Raw genomic sequence first — 18,917 nt, forward strand, 5'->3', positions numbered from 1 at the left:
TCAGCGACGTTTCTTTTGAAGTTTCCCCCTCCTGGGTCTTTCGGTTTGTTTTTCTGTTTTCTCCTCTTTCCTGTGACGAGCCTGGGACATTTGCAGCTGGGCCTGGCTGGGACCTCCGAGCCCTGGCCCTGGCCCTGGCCAGGGCGCCTGTCTGGTCTGCGTCCTGGGGGCCGCCTGGGAGGCAGCTGGGTCTCTCCTCCGGGTCCTTCATCTCCGCCAGGAGGGCAGGGGACCCGGGTTGGGAGAATGAGCAGTTGACAGGAGAGGGTATGCGACGGCCTGGGTCCCCCGAGCCTCTTCATGCCTCTCATGCCTCTCCTCGGCCACTACTTCACTCAGCTTTGTCATTTCTTTGGTCAAACAGAATTTGTCTGGTTTTTTTTTCTGTTTTTTATATAGTCAAGTTTGACTTTTGAAAATTTTCAGCTTCATATGCGTCTTGTTTTACGAAGCCCGTCCCTGCCCCAAGGTTGTGAAATCCTTTTCCTCCGCTTTCTTTTCATACCTTTACAGCATTTTTTTCTATTTCGTTTTAAAATAACTTTTGAATTTATTTGAAAAAAGGACTACGTCAAGGAAGGAGTCGGCGGTTTCTCGCAGCAGTTGCTGTCCTGGCACTGCCAGCGTCTCTGAGCCCTCCTTGACCTTAAACGCCCGTTGCCTGAATGCTATAAAGAGTCCGTTTCTGAACTGTTTACTCTGTTCAGTTAATTTGTGTGTTATTCCTGCTCCCCCCTCACTTTAAAGTCCTGAAGGCTTTGGGGCATGTTTTCCTGTCTGCCCAACAGGAGGGGAATTTCTGCCCCTGCTTTGTTCCTTCTTTTAAAAGAAAATTGTGCACATCTTTCTTTTCTGGAAGAATATTTACTTAATTGAAATATTCATTCTTTTCCTTAGAGAAAATTAGTACCAGTGCTAGTGTTTATGGCTTATCTTTCTTTCTTTTTCTTCTTTTCAAGGCCTTACCTATAAGAAGCTAAACCGGCTTGATGAAGCCCTGGACTGTTTCCTGAAACTGCACGCAATCCTGAGAAACAGCGCCCACGTCCTTTACCAGATAGCAAACATGTATCATTGGAAAGTGTACAGGAAAGTGATTAATTCAGTTGCTGATTCAGCACCACTTTCACATAAGCTTAACCAGCGAGGTATTTGATGAAGGGAATATTTCAAAACCCGTCAGGCTACTGTGTGCTGAAAATACTGTGTGAATGATCCTGTCTTAAAAGGTCATTTGCATTCTACGAGGAATCAGTTAGAGGTTGCAACGATTGCTAATATTTAGAGACAATAATTGAAGCAGGTCCACACGAGCTGTTCATTGAGCATAAATTAGGTCCTTGGATGTGCTAACTCAGACTCTTGCAGAGTTTTTCTTGGTTTTTTTTTGGTCTTTTTGCCTTTTCTAGGGCCGCACCCTCGGCATACGGAGGTTCCCAGGCTAGGGGTCGAATCGGAGCTGTAGCTGCCGGCCTACACCACAGCCACAGCAGCTCGGGATCCGAGCCACGTCTGTGACCTGCACCACAGCTCACAGCAACGCTGGATCCTTAACCCACTGAGTGAGGCCAGAGATCGAACCCGCAACCCCATGGTTCCTAGTCGGATTCGTTAACCACTGCACCAGGACGGTAACTCCTCTTGCAGAGTATTTTTGAAGCAGCCACTTACTAATTAAACGGAAAAGACTGTTTATTACTGATTCATACTAGTGATTGGATTTGGACCGTTAATCTTATTTTATCTGACACACAGGATTAGTCAGTAGAAGCTCCAAAGGCCTTTCCCGCCAAAACGGCACAGGAATGCCTCTGACCTCACTCTCATTTCCTTAGGAAAGTGTGTGGTGCGTGCTCAGGCCCTGGAGAGCGAGGAAACACACAGCATTGTTCTCCCGTCAGTTTCTGCCAAAAGCCTTAGCTCTCTTGGTTCCTTTTCCCCCCCACTCCTTCCCTTGATTGAAAAAGCAGAATTTTTTTTTTTTTTTTTTTTTAATGGCAGCACCCATGTCATATGGAGGTTCCCAGGCCAGGGATTGAATCTGAGCTGCGGCCGTGGCAAATCCAGATCCTTAACCTGCTGCACCACAGTGGAAAAACCTGTTAATATTTGTAATGCCTTTGACACTATTTGAAAAACACTTTAACTTCTGTCCTTATTTTTAAAACAATAAGCTTTGAAGACAACATTAGGAAGGGTTAAAATCTTGCGAAGGTGTTTAGGTTGTCATTATCCTTGACGTACATTTTATCCATATATGTTTAGAAAAAAGTCTGTGATGTGTACCATTAATAATTTTAAGTATTTTTTGCTGTGCTTCTGGAGGAGTAGATAAAATTTTTTTATAAAAAACTAGTTTTGGCAAGTACCTGCCATGGCACAGTGGGTTAAGGATCCAACCGTCTTTGGCAGTGGGGGTTTGATCCCTGGCCAAGTGCAGTGGGTTAAGGATCTGGCGTCGCCACAGCTGTGGTGAAGGTTGCAGCTGTGGCTCAGATTCAGCCCTTGTCCCAGGAACTTCCACGTGCCACAGGTGCACCCCCAGCAAACTGTTTTGTTTCATTTTGCTTTTTAGGGCTGTACCTGTGGCATATGGAGGTTTCCAGGCTAGGGGTCGCATTGAAGCTGCAGCTGCCGGCCTCCACCACAGCCACAGCAGCACAGGATCTGAGCTGCATCTGCGACCCACACCACGGCAACGCCAGATCCTTAGCCCACGGGCGAGGCCAGGGATTGTATGCATTGCATCCTCGTGGACACTAGTTGGTCTGGTGTCCGCTGAGCCACGGTGGGAGCACCACCAGCAAACTGTTAATTCCCCTAGAACTTTGGCAGTTGTTCTCAGTGGGTAGGAATAAGACAGCAGGAGGGCGAAAGGCACTTACGGGACACAGACATGTTATTTCCAGGACGACTGCGCTGGTCGCCCTCAGTCCCGAGGACGTGCCGAGTCAACAGCATTAAGGAGCACGCTTCTGCAGGCTCAAGAAATCTTTGTGTTATCACGTTGCTCTTGGGTTTGCTTATTGATCAGTGAATGAAGGAAAACCGTGTTGCCTTAACTCAAAGTGTCCAAGATACGAGTTGATGGAGGACCCCGGTCAAGCGGTGGAGTGGTTGATGCAGCTGATCACTGTTGTTCCAACTGACTCCAGGGTGCTGTCTGAGCTGGGAGGCTTATACGACAGCGAGGGGGACAAGTCCCAGGCCTTCCAGTATTATTACGAGGTAGGCGGGTGGCACTCCTACTTCCCTTCTCTACCAGCCTCTTGGGAGTTGTGAAAAAGACAGCAGGCCTCGGAATTTTTAAAAATTAGACGTGCTTATTCGTTTTTATTTTATTATTTTATTTTTGTCTTTTTGCCTTTTCTAGGGCCGTACCCATAGTGTATGGAGGTTCCCAGGCTAGGGGTCTAATCGGAGCTGCAGCCGCTGGTCTACAGCACAGCCACAGCAACGTGGGAGCCGAGCCGCGTCTGCGACCCACACACCACAGCTCACGGCAACGCCGGATCCTTCACCCACTGAGCAAGGCCAGGGGTCGAACCCGAAACCTCATGGTTCCTAGTCGGATTCGTTAACCACTGCGCTACGACGGGACCTCCGAGTATTCGTTTTTAAATAAATAGCTGTTTTTTGTTTTGTTTTGTTTTGTTTTCCTGTTTTGGCCACCCTGAAGCACGTGGAGTTCTGGGGCCAGGGTTCAGATCTGAGCCGCAGCTGTGACCAAAGCCACAGCTGCCGCGAGCCCAGATCCTTCGCCTGCTGTGCCGGGCCGGGGATCAAACCTGCAACCCAGCCCTCCCAAGACGCCCATCCAGTTGGGCCACAGTGGGAACTCCTGAATAGCGATTTAAAATGAAGGATTTGTGCAATATAAAGTTAGTTTCTGATTAATTTTAATAAAAAAATGAAAGAAAAGGTAAAAACCCATGTTTCTCTTGGAACGTGATTTCATCCCTTTTGAGTCTATTACGTATTTAACTTGACTCAGATCTCATGTCCGTTTAACAAAAAGATATTTATACAATTGAAAATGTTTCAACCACGTCTTAAGATTTCCAAATTTTGTGTCGCGTCCGAACTTGTACAGTGCTTGTGATGTGTCAGCCTTCTTTTTTTTTTTTTTTTTTTGGAGGTTCCCAGGCTAGGGGTTGAATTGGAGCTGTAGCCACCGGCCTACACCAGGGCCACAGCAACGCGGGATCCGAGCCGAGTCTGTAACCTACACCACAGCTCACGGCAACGCCCAGATCGTTAACCCACTGAGCAAGGGCAGGGACCGAACCTGCAACCTCATGGTTCCTAGTCGGATTCGTTAACCACTGCGCTACGACGGGAACTCCGTCAGCCTTTCTAACTGAGCGACGTCACGCTGGGTCAGTTAATCCCGGTCGAGTGTGACGGGCCCTGTGGTCACGCCTCACCCTCCCCAGTCCTACAGGTACTTCCCGTCCAGCATCGATGTCATCGAGTGGCTCGGCGCCTACTACGTCGACACCCAGTTTTGCGAGAAAGCCATTCAGTACTTTGAAAGAGCTTCTCTTATACAGTAAGTAACTGCCCTGGTCTTATGTTTAGTTAAAGATCTTGTCTCCAGTCCGACGGAATGACTGAGGCTGTTATTAGTGAACATTCATGCATCATTTCCATTTTCTGGCGGTATTCCTCCTTTGACCTGGTCTTTATTGTGATAAATACAGTTCCTTTTTAATGCAAAAGTGTTAAATACCTTCGTGGAGTTCCCTGCCGGTGCAGCATGTTAAGGATCCTGCATGTCTTGAGTTGCTACTGTGACTCGGCTTTGATCCCCGGCCTGGGAACGTCCACAGCCATAGGCACAGCCAATAATAATAAAAATAAAATTGATTAAATAAAATATACCTTCGTTAAAGCACTTTTTTCTCTTTTTTTGGCTACCCCGGGGCACATGGCGTTCCCGAGCCCGGGATCAGATCCGAGCCACAGTTGTTACCCGAGCCACTGGTGTGGCTGGCCTGGATCCTCAGCCCACTGTGCCGGCCCTGGGATCAAACCTGCCTCCCAGCACTGTCAAGACTGCTGATCCTGTTGTGCCACACCAATAACTCCCCCTCAAGTACTTTTTAAAGTGTAGTTTTTGGGAGTTCCCATCATGGCTTAGTGGAAATGAATGCGACTAGAATCCATGAGGATGCAGGTTCGATCCCTGGCCTCGCTTGGTGGGTTAAGGAACTGGCGTTGCCATGAACTATGCTGTGTTGCTGTGGCTGTGGTGCAGGCCAGCGGCTACAGCTCTGATTCAACCCCTAGCCTGGGAACCTCCATATGCCAAGGGTGCGGCCCCAAAAAGACCAAAAGAAAAAAGAAAAAAAATTAAATGTGATGTTGACTCATTTGAATGGTAAAGGAATGTTAGGGAATTGGAGTGAGAGCTCCATGTGGAATTAGGCAATTAATTTTTATGACATTTGCTTCACGTAAGTATTTTGAGAATTATAAAACTACGAAGCACAGAGGGTAGTTTTCAGTTTAATTATATGCTTGAGACTAAAGCTACACTGGGAACACACGGTAGCCTTTTTAATTTTTTTTTATTTTTAGGGCCGCACCCACGACGTGTGGAAGTTCCCAGGCTAGGGCTCCTCCTCTGAGGCGCCACCACCCCTATTCTGCCCTCAACCCCTGCCTGCGAATGTCATGTTTACCTGGCAGCCGCCCTCGTCTGCTCTCTGCCCTTCTCCCTCGTCCACGGACAGTCTCGCCTCACAAGGCGCGTCCTTTGCTTGCCCTTTGCCTCCTGTGCGGCGCAGCCACCGGCATCTCACCTGGTTCTGACCGCCACCCAGCTCGTTCCCACAGAGCAGCATTTCCGTTGCATCCCCGGCTGTGGCACGAGGCCGAGTCTGTCTTGAGCCTGCCCCCTGCCCCCTGTCCCCCAGGTGCCGCCTCCACTCGGCTTTCTCTTGCAGCCTCGGCCTCTCCTGGCTTGGGCTCTGCGCCTGTCCTTTTTAGGCTGCTTCATTGGTCACGTCTCTTTTTTTTGATCTTGCTAATGTTCTCTGTTACCCTTTCTCACTGCTCTGCTGTCTCATCTGTACCCCCCGTCTTCTCGATTAATCCAGCCGTTCATTCTGTTCTGCCCCGGCTCGGTAGAAAATATGTGACCAGAGGACTGGACGTCATACGCATTTTTATCATGCAAACGCTGCTCTTCAGTCTTAGGCGTTTCTTACTGACTCTCCCTCCTCTTTCTCCCTGAGAGAGAGAGAGAAGCAGGGAAGGAGCTCGGTAGCAGAAGCATCCTTCTGTGTGGGTAACAGCGTTAAGTGGGCAAAGACTCAACTCTCCCGTTCAAAGACAGCTTGACAGTTTGAATCAGAAGAGCAGGGTCCACCTGTGTGCTGTTAGGAGACACGTTAGAAGGACGCAAAGAGGTAGAACGTTCACGAATGGAAAAGATACTCCATGCACGTAGGCACCCGAAGCGAGCCAGCCCCGCCGCATCGTTGTCGGACGATGTAGACGCAAGAGAGAAGGATGCCGCGGGGACTCTGTGCTAATAAACACGTGGCCGTCTGGAGGACCCCCAGAGCACAGGGAGCGGGAGCCGGCCGAGGGCAAGAGAGCAGTCCTACTGCAGTGACAGAGTCTGCGACTGCAGCGCTCCGCTGTCAGGGACGGTGGGAAGACGAGACGAGGTCACAAGGAGACACAGGGCCTGACCCGCACGCGGCCCGGGGAGGCCCGACATTCCCCCGGGACACTCAGCCTCCCCCGGGCCGAGCGTGCCATCTCCTCAAGCTAGACTCTGCGTGTTAGGCCACACGCTCCATCTCAAAAGGCTGAAAGTATGGCACGTCTTTCTCCATCACAGTGGACTGCAGCTAGAAGTCAGCCACAGAAGGAACACCAGAAAAGTCACAGATCGGTGGAAATTAAACAGCCCCCCTTCACCAGTGGGTCAAAGACGAATCACGAGGGGAGTTAAAAAGTATCGTTCGCTGAATGAAAATGAACAACGTACGAAGACCTGGAGGAGACCCGGCAGACGCGACGCCACGGGGACCGTTTGCGCATCTCACATGGGTCGTCTGAACCCTGCAGGGAATTAGAAATGGTGCAGCACATTGAAGCCACAGCCAGCAGAAGGAAGGAAGTTCGGCTGGAGCAGAGAGTTAGAGAATAGCGAAATAGAGGACATCGAGGAAAGCAAAAGTGGATTTTTTTGGGAAAAAATCAGTCTTTAGCTAAACTGATTTTTTTAAAAACAGTGAGAGAGAGAAGATGTAACGATTAGTGAAATAGAAATCCAAGGCATTCTCGTGGTGGCTCAGCAGTAATGAAACCGACTAGTATCTGTGAGGACAGGGGTTCATTCCCTGGCCTCGCTCAGAGGGTTAAGGATCCGGCGTTGCCCGTGAGCTGTGGTGGAGGTCAGCAGCTGTAGCTCTGATTCAGCGCCTAGCCTGGGGACCTCCATATGCCTCAAGTGCAGCCCTAAAAAGCAAAAAACAAAGTTAAAAAGCAGTTGAGACATAATAGATATGAGATATATAACTTTATAAAACTGACCATCATGGATTATTTTTGTTTCACCTCTAATTTCATGTAACTTTTTTCTTTTTAGACCTACACAAGTGAAATGGCAGCTGATGGTAGCTAGTTGTTTTAGAAGAAGTGGTAAGTGCTTTCATTTTATTCATTTTGATAGAGATTGCTTCTTTCTGTCTTTTAGGCAACTATGCAATACATGTGTTCCAGTTGTATATGTGTTTATTAAGATTGATCTTTGCTGAGCAGGTATATCTGAAGCCTTACGTGAAAGATACAGTGGTTCCTGCATGCAGGTCTTCATACACACCCCATCGTCCCTGTTACGGTCTTCGTCGATTCCTTGGACTTCCCGTCGTGGCGCAGTGGTTAACGAATCTGACTAGGAACCATGAGGCTGCGGGTTTGATCCCTGGCCTTGCTCAGTGGGTTAAGGATCCGGTGTTGCCGTGAGCTGTGGTGTAGGTTGCAGATGTGGCTCAGATCCCGCGTTGCTGTGGCTCTGGCGCAGGCTGGTGGCTCCAGCTCCGATTCAACCCCTAGCCTGGGAACCTCCACAGGCCGAGGGAGCGGCCCTAGAAAAGGCAAAAAAGACCAAAAAAAAAAAAAAAAAAAGCCTTCATTGCTTCCTGGAGTTAACACGGAATCCTTTTCGCAAATTGGCCCCCGGAGCGTCGGCCTTCTGTCCGCGTCAATTCACACGCTCGCTTCTGGCCGCCTGATTGTAAAAAGCGCCTCGGAGCCTCGCTCCCACCCGAGCCGCCCCAGGCGGGCCCAGAACCGGCCGATGGTCCCCACCACTTGTCAGTCGTCATCGGCTACTGCCCTGAGTCCATCCTGCGCGGCAGGATCCACACCTGACGGGCTTTGGACTCGCGGGGGAGTGAACGATGGTGTTGGGGGGAGTGCTGGGGGGAGTGCTGAGCGTCTGTAGAGCGCTGGCCGCGGCGTTGGATGTCGTCTTCGGACGGAGCGGACTCGCCAGGAGAAGTCCTCGAGCGGGGAAGCCCAGACGCACGTGCCGGCGCTGGTTTCCACCCGTAACCCTGTCCCTGTCCCTGGGAGCCGGGCAGGGTGGCGGCAGAACACGTGCCCTGTGGCCCCAGACCACCCGCCCGATGCCCGTCTCTGGTGGTCCCGAGCTTCCTGCTGGCGCCCCGGTCTCGCTGCCCCGCCCGCCTCGTCCCCGCCCACCTGGGCTCTCAGGGGCCTCGTTCATTGAGCGTCAGCCCCGCAGCAGCGCCCTGGGGTCTTCTCCCCGGGGTGCTGAGTGCAGGCTGGGGGGACACGGGCCCCCCCGGGGCGTGCTGGGCACCCCGGCTCCACCACGTAGTTCCCACCACGACTCTGAGGTCAGCAGACCTCTGTACAGTGAGGCCCAGACACAGTGCTCACTCCGGGGATTGTGGCAAAGATTCTCACCCATTCATGGTTCCTGTTTGCTGCCTTGTGAAACCAAATTACTTTATTACTAAACAAAAGCCTTCCTATAAACTCTTTTTTTTTTTTTTGGCTTTTTAGGGCCGCACCCAAGGCACATGGAGGTTCCCAGGCTCATCAGTGTGCTATAGCTGCCAGCCTACAGCACAGCCACAGCAACGTGGGATCCAAGCTGCATCTATACCTCAGCTCACAGCAAAGCCAGATCCTGTAACCCACTGAGCCAGGCCAGCCATGGACCCTGCATCATCATGGATACTAGTTGGATTTGTTTCCTCTTCGCCACCACGGGAACGCCTTCTGTCAACTTTTTAATGCTTCAGAATAAAAACTGCAGAAACAAGTTATTTTTCATCTTTGCCAAGTGAATGACCTTGGAATGGAAATTTGTCTGTCACTGAAATTATTTGAAGAAGTAGAACTGCGTTTCAACCATCACTTCTGCTCTACCTCTTTTTCAAATTTATTTTACCAGTATTTTTTTTCCAGAAGTTACATTAATCCTTATGGCAAATATGAAAATCTTCCTACTAAACCAATGAAATGGTGCCAGCATGTTGAATTTAATATTTTACTTAATCCTAGTGATTTCTATAATCTGCTGATATGTTTGTTGTCTCTTCTGTGCTTATAGGTAACTACCAAAAAGCATTAGATACTTACAAAGATATTCACAGAAAGTTTCCGGAAAATGCCGAATGTAAGTGAAGCTGCATTTTGTAACTTTTAAGGTGTAAGTTCTCAGGGTTTATGTCCTATTGTGTAGTAATTATCTTTGCTTTAGTAATTGCATAGCACACACAGATACCAACCTATAATTTATGGCACACACATGTTTAAATATGTGGTTATAGGTTTAGAAAATTCAATCACGCAAGTACGTATTTTTATAAAATTTAATTGTTGATGGTAAACAGATCTGCATTTCAAAGAATGTAGATATTTATGAAATTTTAAGAATAAATTTTGTTTATGGATTATTTTAAAGTTCATGGTCTATGGTGTTTAATAGAAAAGGCATTTTTAGGTATTCATTTAGTGTACAACCTTTTGAGGTTGAAAAAATACCTTTAGAATTTATGATGATAGAACCCTAATAATCTTGCGGGTACTGATAGCAAATTAATTTTTGTTACGTTAATTTTATTTTATTGTATTGCCACGCCCATAGCATGTGAAAGTTCCCAGGCTAGGGATTGAACTCTCACCGTAGCCACAACCCAAGGCACTGCAGTGACAACACTGGATCCTAAACCCGCTGTGCTACAAGACAACCCCTACATTAATTTTAAAACATTAAATGTTACCTCTTTCCCTTTCGTGAAGGCTTTGTAGAAAATATTCATTTCTGGAGCTCCCTGGTGGCTCAGCAGGTTAAGGATTTGGCCTTGTCCCTGCTGTGGTGTGGGTTTGATCCCTAGCTCCGGAACTTTCGCATACCATGGATGAGGCCAAAAAAAAAGACATAAAAAAAGAGAAAATATTCCTTCCTTCTCAATCTTATTGCACAGTGGGTTTGGTGCAACTTCAAGTAATGATGCAAAGTATTCTAGCAGCAGGATCAGGACCCAGAAAAACTGAGTAACCGTGTTCGTAGGCCTCCTAGTCCCGCTGGACGGTATTTGGCCCTGAGTAGCCTGTGGCTGAAGGAAAGATACAGTTGGTTGTATGGTCTCTGCTGTTTATGAGGAAATAAAAGTAAGTAAGAAAGTCCCTTCAACTCTTAGACAGTCGTGTTGAGACACAGAGGGGGGTAGATAAGGTCCCTGGAGAAGGTAGCTCCCTGCTTCCATCGCATCCGCATCCCTGCAGCGCGTAAAATGAGACTCAAAAGACCGTTTAAATGTTCCCTTCGCCGTCACACAAAAGACGGCCTTTCGTGGCAGGGAAAGCAGATCTCTTCTGAGCCCGTCTCATGGCACGTTCCTTGCTACGTGTTCCTTCGTAATATTTCTCTCCGTTTGGCTGTTGTGAACGCTCTCGAGCAGGGAGCTCAGAATCACGGCCTTGGCTGCCAGCCCAGAAGCACAGAGTTGTGTGCTACTGGCCAGACGTGGGTTCAGCAGCTCGGAGCAGCCCCCAAGTGCCAGGCCGAAAGCACGTGGGAGTTGCTCGTGAAACTTGTTAAAAGCGCGCATCTCTAGCCCAGCCTAGGGAGGTTCTGGTTCAGGTTTGCACTGGACCTAGATGCCTGATTTTCCTGTTTTTCTTTCTTTCTTTCTCTCTCTCTCTCCCTTTCTTTTTTCTCTCTTTAGGGCTGCACCTGCAGCATGTGGAAGCTCCCAGGCTAGGGGTCAATTGGAGCTGTAGCTGCCGGCCTGCACCCCAGCAGAGCAGGATCTGAGCTGCGTGTGTGACCTACATCGCAGCTCACGGCAACGCTGGATCTTGTTTTGTTTTTTTTGTCTTTTGTCTTTTGTCTTTTTAGGGCTGCTGCGCCCGTGGCATATGGAGGTTCCCAGGCTAGGGGTCTAACCGGAGCTGCAGCTGCCAGCCCACACCACAGCCACAGCAAGGCCAGATCCGAGGTGCATCTTCGACCTCCACCACAGCTCATGGCAACGACGTATCCTTAACCCACTGAATGAGGCCAGGAATCGAACCCACACCCTCATGGTTCCTAGTTGGATTCGTTTCCTCTGCGCCACGACGGGAACTGCAACACTGGATCCTTAACCCACTGAGCAAGGCCAGGGATCGAACCTGCAGCCTCACAGATACTAGCTGGGTTTGTTACCACTGAGACAGGGCAGGAGCCCCCCTATTTCTTTTTTTACCAGCTTTTTGTGTGATTCTTAACGTCGGTCACACTAGGGAACTGGCGCGTCAGAGATTGAACGGGGCGAACAGTGGTACCTGCTGGGGATGGAAGCCCAGCAGCCTGATGCCGCTTCTCAGCTTCTCCACCGCAGATATCGAGGGCTGGAGAAGTCTGTGTTATGGCGCATCCAGTGGATTCCGGGATGTTTCAGCAACTTCCCTGGCCTCCACGCATGGTTCCAGGGGCACTTCCGCCTCCTGCTATGATCTTATGACCTTGCCACATGTCCCTGGGGACCGTTGCCGGTTGAGAAGGACCGAGGTGGCCCCAGCACCCCCACACTGGACAGCAGAGGGAGTATCTTCAGCCAGGGCGCACGTCTCCAAGGAGAGCTTACGGTCACTCTGCAAGCTGCGTGATTGCCGCTGCCGTTGAAGAAGTCCCAGGCGCTTTGGCCTGCCTGATTTTCAAAGCGTGTGTGATCCGCGGTGTCCCGTAACAGTGGCCAGTGCAGACGCCCTTGCCTCCCCGTACGGTCTCGTTTTGAGCAGAGTGTTTTTTTGAGAACACAACAGGGTGATTTAGTCTTAAAATATATTCTGCAGTTATATCAAAAATGGGCCTGCTCTGCGTGTGGAGTCGCAGATGACATGCTAAGTTTCACAGAACATCTACCCAAACCAGCGGCTTTAATTTTCCATTAAATATCCCTAAGCTACTCTTTCGAAGGCTAGGGAGGTAAGAGAAATAAATAGTTAAACTATTTATAGACAATATAAATTACCTTCTTAATGCGAATTATTCAGATCCATTACCCACGGGTAATTTACATAGTAGAAACGTGCGACATTTTCAATTATTTTAGCACCGTCACTTCTGTAAGACATTACTGGGCATGAATTAGTCACTTGTTTCCACATTCTTCTGGGCGGCCGCAGTGCTGGGCCACAGCACTGTTCCAGGCCTGTGGATGTGGCAAAAAACCAAACAGACGACAGTTCTGGCCTGTGGAGCTTGGATGTTTGTGGGAAGATAAAGGCCGTAAAGGAATCGGAGTCCCGAGCGCTGTGAGGGCGGGGCCAGCCGGGCGGGGGCCTCACCTGGGGCGGGCGGGGCAGTGCCTTGCACCCTCCTCCGGGGAGGCCGGGAACGCGGGGGCAGCTGCTCTTCCGAAGGGGCGAACGCTGTTCGCGCCCATCAGCTCGCCCTCTGGACGCCGCGTGGAGGCGCTTTCCTCGAGATGTTCTTTTGTGGTTTTTCAGGTCTACGCTTCTTGGTCCGTCTCTGCACCGATATTGGCCTGAAAGAAGTTCAAGAATATGCAGCAAAACTCAAGAGACTGGAAAAAATGAAAGAAATACGGGAACAGGTATCTCCTGGGCGCCGCAAACTGCTGTCTGGTAGTTTTCGGCGTGTCCACCTCCCGTGGCTCAGCTGAGGGGCGCTGGGGCTTCTCTCAGCCACATGCCCTGGCAGTTACGCTTCTGCTCCGGCGTAAAGGGAAGAGGGACTCACCTCTAGTTTCAGGATCACGTTCGGTCAAAAACTAGTTCCTCCCAGGAGAGAGTGCAGTGGACTCGGTGTGGTCGTTAGCGGATAGCTGCTCACAGGCTCCAGCTGTGATTCCCAGCGCGCAGGCCCCGCAGGTCAGGTGGCAGACACAGCCGCAGTCGGGGAGCCCTTGTCCGTGGAAGCTGGAGGCCGTCGCTGGCCTGTAGGGCTGCTCGGCCCGCGGGAGGCACGGCCCTGAGAACAGCATCGACGGCAGAGGCTTCTCGGTGTGTTCGTGTTCGCTGCAGGGCTTTTACTTCTGCGAGAGAGTAACCTCTCCTGTGTTTGAGCCTAGAATATTTTAAAGTTTACCACGACTTTTGAGTATCTGCCTTTCATAGAAAGAAATATATTCTCCCTTTTGCTTTTCCCCCTTTCTGGCCGCCCCCCAGCAGATAGAGTTCCCCGCCGGGGATCAGATCTGAGTCTCAGCCGCGGCCAGGGCCGGATCCTTAACCCACTGTGTAGGGCCCGTGTCCCAGTGCTCCAGAGACACCACCCATCCTGTTGTGCCCCAGCAGGAACTCCAAGAAAATATGTTCTGTAAGCTTAAATTTTTTCAACAATTTCATTACTTGGAGTTCCTGCCGTGTCACAGTGGGTTAAGAATCTGACTGCAGTGGCTCCGGTGCTACGTGAGCCTTAGGTTCAATTCCCCGGCCTGGTGGGTTAAAGGATTCTGCGTTCCCACGGCTGTGGTGGAAGTCACAGCTGCAGCTTGGGTTCAGCTCCTGGCCCAGGAACTTCCAAATGCGATGGGTGAGGCTATAACAAAAAACAGACAAAAAAAAGAATTTTATTACCTTGGGTAGTTAAATCCAGATTCCATGTTTGCTTTCAGAATGCGGTTATCTTGGTTTTGCTTTGAGGGTGTGATCCGATTGTTTTATTCTCTTTTTTAATTATCAGTTGCAAGAGGAATGTGAACACAGCGTGGATTTCTTCCTTGAGAATCACATAGAACATCAAGTTGGTGTTCAGATACATATAATTGTTTTGTCTTTTTAGGGCCATCCCAAGACATATGGAAGTTCTCAGGCTAGGGGGTCGAATTGGAGCCGTAGCTGTGGCCTGAGCCACAGCCACAGCAACGCCAGATCTGAGCTGCATCTGTGACCTGTGCTGCAGCTTGCTGCAAAGCCAGATCCTTGACCCACTGAGTGAGGCCAGGGATGGAACCCACATCCTCATGGAGACTAGCCAGGTTCTTAGCCTTAACCTGCTGAGTCACAACAAGAACTCCTGCTAGAGTATATTTTAGAACCTGCTGTGAGACCAGTTTAATTCCATGTGCCAGTTGCTAATTAAGGGAGGTAATGCTGGGAAAGTTTTATACAATTAAACTGGTACAAATGGCAGTTCAAATTATCCTTATTATCGTCATATTTACTATGACATTCATTTCGTTAAGAAGAATCAAAGAGCATATTCAAACCGCAGCTCGCTTTGGCGCCCACAGGTAGTTGCGTGAAGGTGCTCGCGTGGCCCGTGGCGTGAATGGATGTGCTGAGGCCCTCAGGGTAGGCTCTGCAGTGTGCCGCCTGTCCCGAATCAGTGCCCACAGCGCCCACAGCTCCTGGGCCTGCTCAGCAGGCCCCCCCCACCCCGACAGCGGGCGGAGCAGCCGTCCAGTTCCCCACCTCACCAGCGAGCCTAACTCAGGCCTTTTGTTTTCTTCTTTGACCGGGGCTGTAGCTTGTGGAAGTTCCTGGCCCAGGGACTGAACCCGAGCCACAGCAGCCACCCGAGCTGCTGCAGTGACAACACCAGGTCCTTAAGCCGCTGTGCCACAGTGGGAGCTCCTCACAGTACCTTTTGCTCCACTTGCTGAGCCCACGTGCCTTTCCCTTGTTGAATCTAGTCCCCTCTCTTTCTGATTCTTTATGACAATCTCATGAAGGCATAGCTTTTAAAACTTCTTTTTTTGTTTGTTTGTTTTTAGGGCTGCACTCGCAGCATGTGGAGGTTCCCAGGCTAGGGGTTGAATTGGAGCTACAGCTGCCAGCCTACACCACAGCCACAGCATCACGGGATCCAAGACGCATCTCCGACCTACACCACAGCTCACGGCAACGCTGGATCCTTAACCCACTGAGCAAGCACAGGGCCTGAACACACAACCTCATGGTTACCAGTCGGGTTCATTTCCGCTATGCCACAATGGAAACTCCAGCATTTTTTATTTTTGTCACTTTATGGCTGTAGTTGCAACATATGGAAGTTCCCCGGCCAGGTATTAAATCCGAGCTGCACCTGTGACCTACGCAGGTTATAAGGCACTATTTTTGTACAAATTCCACTTTTGTTTAAAAAAAAAAAAAGTAAAAAAAAAATGCATTGATACACATTTGTATATATTTGAAACAATGCCTGGGAAGATAAATTCCAAACTTGTAACAGTGAAATCAGCATTGTGGTTGAATGTGCCAGCCACATGACAATGCTGATCCTTTAACCCACTCTGCCTGGCCAGGGATCAAACCTGCGCCTCCTCAGAGACCCAAGCCGCTGAAGTTGGAGTCTTTTTTTTTTTTTTTTGTATTTGGATTCGTAGCCCACTGTGCTACCTTGGGAATTCCAAGGCATAGCTGTAAAATTTTGACTGTGAAGGAAAAACACAAAATTTTTAAGTGTACATATGCAAGCTGCAAGAAGCTGCAGGAACGTCTTGCGCATTTTATACATTATTGCACTTACGAAGTTCAGCAGCAGTATGGAGGGTAGCAGAGGTAAGACGAATCCTTGGTGTGCAGCTGCTGGTGATCTGGGCCTTGACAGCCTCCTCCAGGATGGGATTCCCAGGATGCCCTGTGTTAAAGGCTGGAGTTAGACCTGCCTGCAGCGCCTCTGTTCGTTCCTGGGCTCAGGAAGCACCTGATGGGATGAGCTGCGCCAGGAGCTCGGAATCTGGCGGGAAATAAAATGAACGCAGGTCCTGGCTGCATGGCGCAGAGGCACACACTGTGTGCTGGAGGCAAGAAGGGCAGTGAGACTGGAGGGGCCAGGGGTTCCTGGACAGGCAGGGCTGGGCGCTGGGGTCCGGCGTGGAGACGGAAAGGTGAGCAGAGGTCTGCGGGCAGGAAGGCGCGGCCGTGGGTGCCTGGGCTCAGAGAAGTGTCTTAAATTCTGTTACCTCTTGAATGTGAAGTCAGAGCCAAGCTTCCTAAGGATCCTTACCTAGGTACCCACTGCTCCTTGTTCTCAGACAGATCTACTTGTGAACGAGTGAAAGCCCAGTACGGGACACAGACCCGGGCTTTCTGCCTCCGGGACCACCGGTCAGCCCTGGACCGCTTTCTCCTCAGCTGCGAGACGAGGGCCTCGGTCCAGGTTGGCCTTTGCTGCCCGTCTGTGGTGGGGCCGGGGTTGTCCCAGCCTGTCGCCAATGTTGCTGGAAAGCGATCGTGTCCACGGATGTCAGAGACGCCACCCTGCTGGGAGAGCTTGTAGCCCTCGCCCGCGTCCTGTGGTCACGCTCCCGGGGCAGGCGACAGGGTGACAGGGTGGGGCAGCACGGGCCCCGACTCCAGGCGTGAGGACGCAGCAGCTCCGGGCGGCCCCGACCGTGCGGTGGCCGCAGGGCCGTGCGCCCTCCGCCCGCTCAGGGAGACCCCCGCCCTAGCTCTGGACCTTGGTCGTTGCTGCCATCTGCTTTGCTGCTCGTGTAGCTTCTCTCGTTTTTCCTGCCCCAAACAGGAGTGGCATCTTTTTTTTTCATATTATTGAAAAAAGAAATATTAGTCTAAAAATTCACATAGACTACTCTCCTAAAGTTTTATTTTTTGTAATATTTTAATTCAAATAAAATGTATGAAGAAAAATTCAAGATTAATCAGCCATGATGTTGAGATCACTATTAGAAGTTTGAAATTTATCTTCCCATGAGATAAATTGTTATATTGTTACAAATATATACAAATGGATACCAATACATTTTTTTAACTTTTTTTTTTTTTTTTTTTTAAGCAAAAGTGGAATTTTTACAAAAATTGTGCCTTGGAGTTCCCGTTGTGGCTCACTGGTTAACGAATCCGACTAGGAACCATGAGGTTGCAGGTTTGATCCCTGGCCTCGCTCAGTGGGTTAAGGATCCGGCAGTGCCGTGAGCTGTGGTGGAGGTCGCAGACGCGGCTCGGATCCCGTGTGGCTGTGGCTGTGGCGTAGGCCGGTGACTTCAGCTCTGATTAGACCCCTAGCCTGGGAACCTCCATATGCCATAGTGCGGCCCTCAGAAGACCAAAAAAAAAAAAAAAAGTGCCTTACAACCTGCGTTTCCCCCTCCAGCAAAAGAACGCGGGCAGCTCCCATGTCGGCAGCACAGCACTGTCGCTTTGGTCCTGTTTCCCTCTGGTGTCCATGTCTGTGCCGAGTCCCCGGCTGGCCCGTCCCCCTGCTGTCCCCCTCACCAGGCCTAATGGGTCGGGCGCCTGTGAACGGCATGAGGTGTCGGGACTCAGAAAGTGGCCGAGCTTCTCCTGGGCCCTGGCCGAGAACGTAATGTGACACTTTCCCTCGTGACCAACTGTGCTGCCGACCCCGGCATTGTCCCCAGATGGGCCTCTGTCCCCCGGGGCCTGCGGTCTGCCTCCACTGTGCTCTTTGCACTGGCCCCTCCAAATAAGCTTTTATTGCTTTTTGTTTGTTTGCTTGTTTTTTTCTTTTGTCTTTTTTTTTAAGGGCCACACCTGTGGTATATGGCTTCTGTGTGGCCCTAAAAAAAGGCAAAAAAAAAAAGTAGACCATTGACAGATCCTAGGTATTTTGTGAGATTTAATAGCGCCTTTATTGTAGATGCTGAATTTTAAGTTCTCAGGGACGCACAGTCACGTGCGTTGGAAAAGTCAAGGCTTCGTTGTGTTTGACCTGGGAGGAGTCTCATCCTGTCTTCAGGTGTACCTGTGTACAGCCTGAGCTTTCTCACCTGTCTTCTCACTCTAGCGCGTCAGGTCTGGCAGGGATGGCAGCCGAAGGGACGGGAGCGCTGGCAGTGGTGAGTGTCCCACCCCCGGGGGCCCGGGCTCGCCCGGCTCCTACAAACACCATGAAGTGGTCCCAAAGCATCCTGCGTGCTGGTTTTATACCCAGGGAATCCTCGCCCGTGCGAATTAATTTTGTGAGCGTCAGCCTGCTGTGTAAATGCGTGTTTGCAGATGTGGGTGGATGCTGGTGTGTAAGAATATCCACCAACCACACCTGTCTCTGCTGATGGATTAGTGGACAAGTCGCACAGGTGTCCGGATGTGGGAGACTCACCTCGTCAGGAGGTGCCGGGGGCGGGGTCGTACCCAAAGCCGGCAGTCCTGGGCTTTACGCCTTCAGGCCGGAGGCGGTGTCTGTCCTGTCCCAGCCGTGCACGTGATGTCGCTCTGAGTGACCCCTGAGCCCTCGACTCTGTGACTGCTCGTGACATCGTCACCTGAGGCGCACGTTGAGTTTCCTCCCTCCCATCAGCACGGCCGACCTCCTCGCTCTCTGTCGGGGCCTGTAGAGGTGGTAGTTAGGGAAGCAGATGCTGGGGTGGCATCTGTGTCACGTGCACACTCAGCCTGCCCTGCGCACGGGCCCAGCTTCATTCTGTGGTGCCTGTTTGTGGTCCAGGAGTCACGACTCAGCTAAGTGTGACCCTCGAGTC

The 18,917-nt window shown here is 50.4% G+C and overlaps 1 protein-coding gene across 5 annotated transcripts in view; it reads left to right on the forward strand.

Annotated features, from left to right (window-relative positions):
* Positions 1–18,917, forward strand: part of IFT88 (intraflagellar transport 88) — a 77,721-nt gene that overhangs the window by 55,294 nt on the left and 3,510 nt on the right. For 2 of the 5 annotated variants that reach the window (XM_047755709.1, XM_047755711.1), the window contains 7 exons: positions 960–1,068; positions 3,078–3,228; positions 4,437–4,552; positions 7,610–7,662; positions 9,608–9,673; positions 12,997–13,103; positions 18,224–18,275. In XM_047755709.1, coding sequence (XP_047611665.1) covers positions 960–1,068; positions 3,078–3,228; positions 4,437–4,552; positions 7,610–7,662; positions 9,608–9,673; positions 12,997–13,103; positions 18,224–18,275 — 654 coding nt within the window. Of the gene's footprint in view, positions 1–959; positions 1,069–3,077; positions 3,229–4,436; positions 4,553–7,609; positions 7,663–9,607; positions 9,674–12,996; positions 13,104–16,490; positions 16,616–18,223; positions 18,276–18,917 lie in introns of those variants that run through there. The other 3 variants (XR_007131376.1, XR_007131375.1, XM_047755710.1) reach the window with 3 other exon arrangements.

This window comes from Phacochoerus africanus, chromosome 13 (assembly GCF_016906955.1).
Source record: "Phacochoerus africanus isolate WHEZ1 chromosome 13, ROS_Pafr_v1, whole genome shotgun sequence".
In the NCBI taxonomy this organism is placed as follows: Eukaryota; Metazoa; Chordata; class Mammalia; order Artiodactyla; family Suidae; genus Phacochoerus; species Phacochoerus africanus.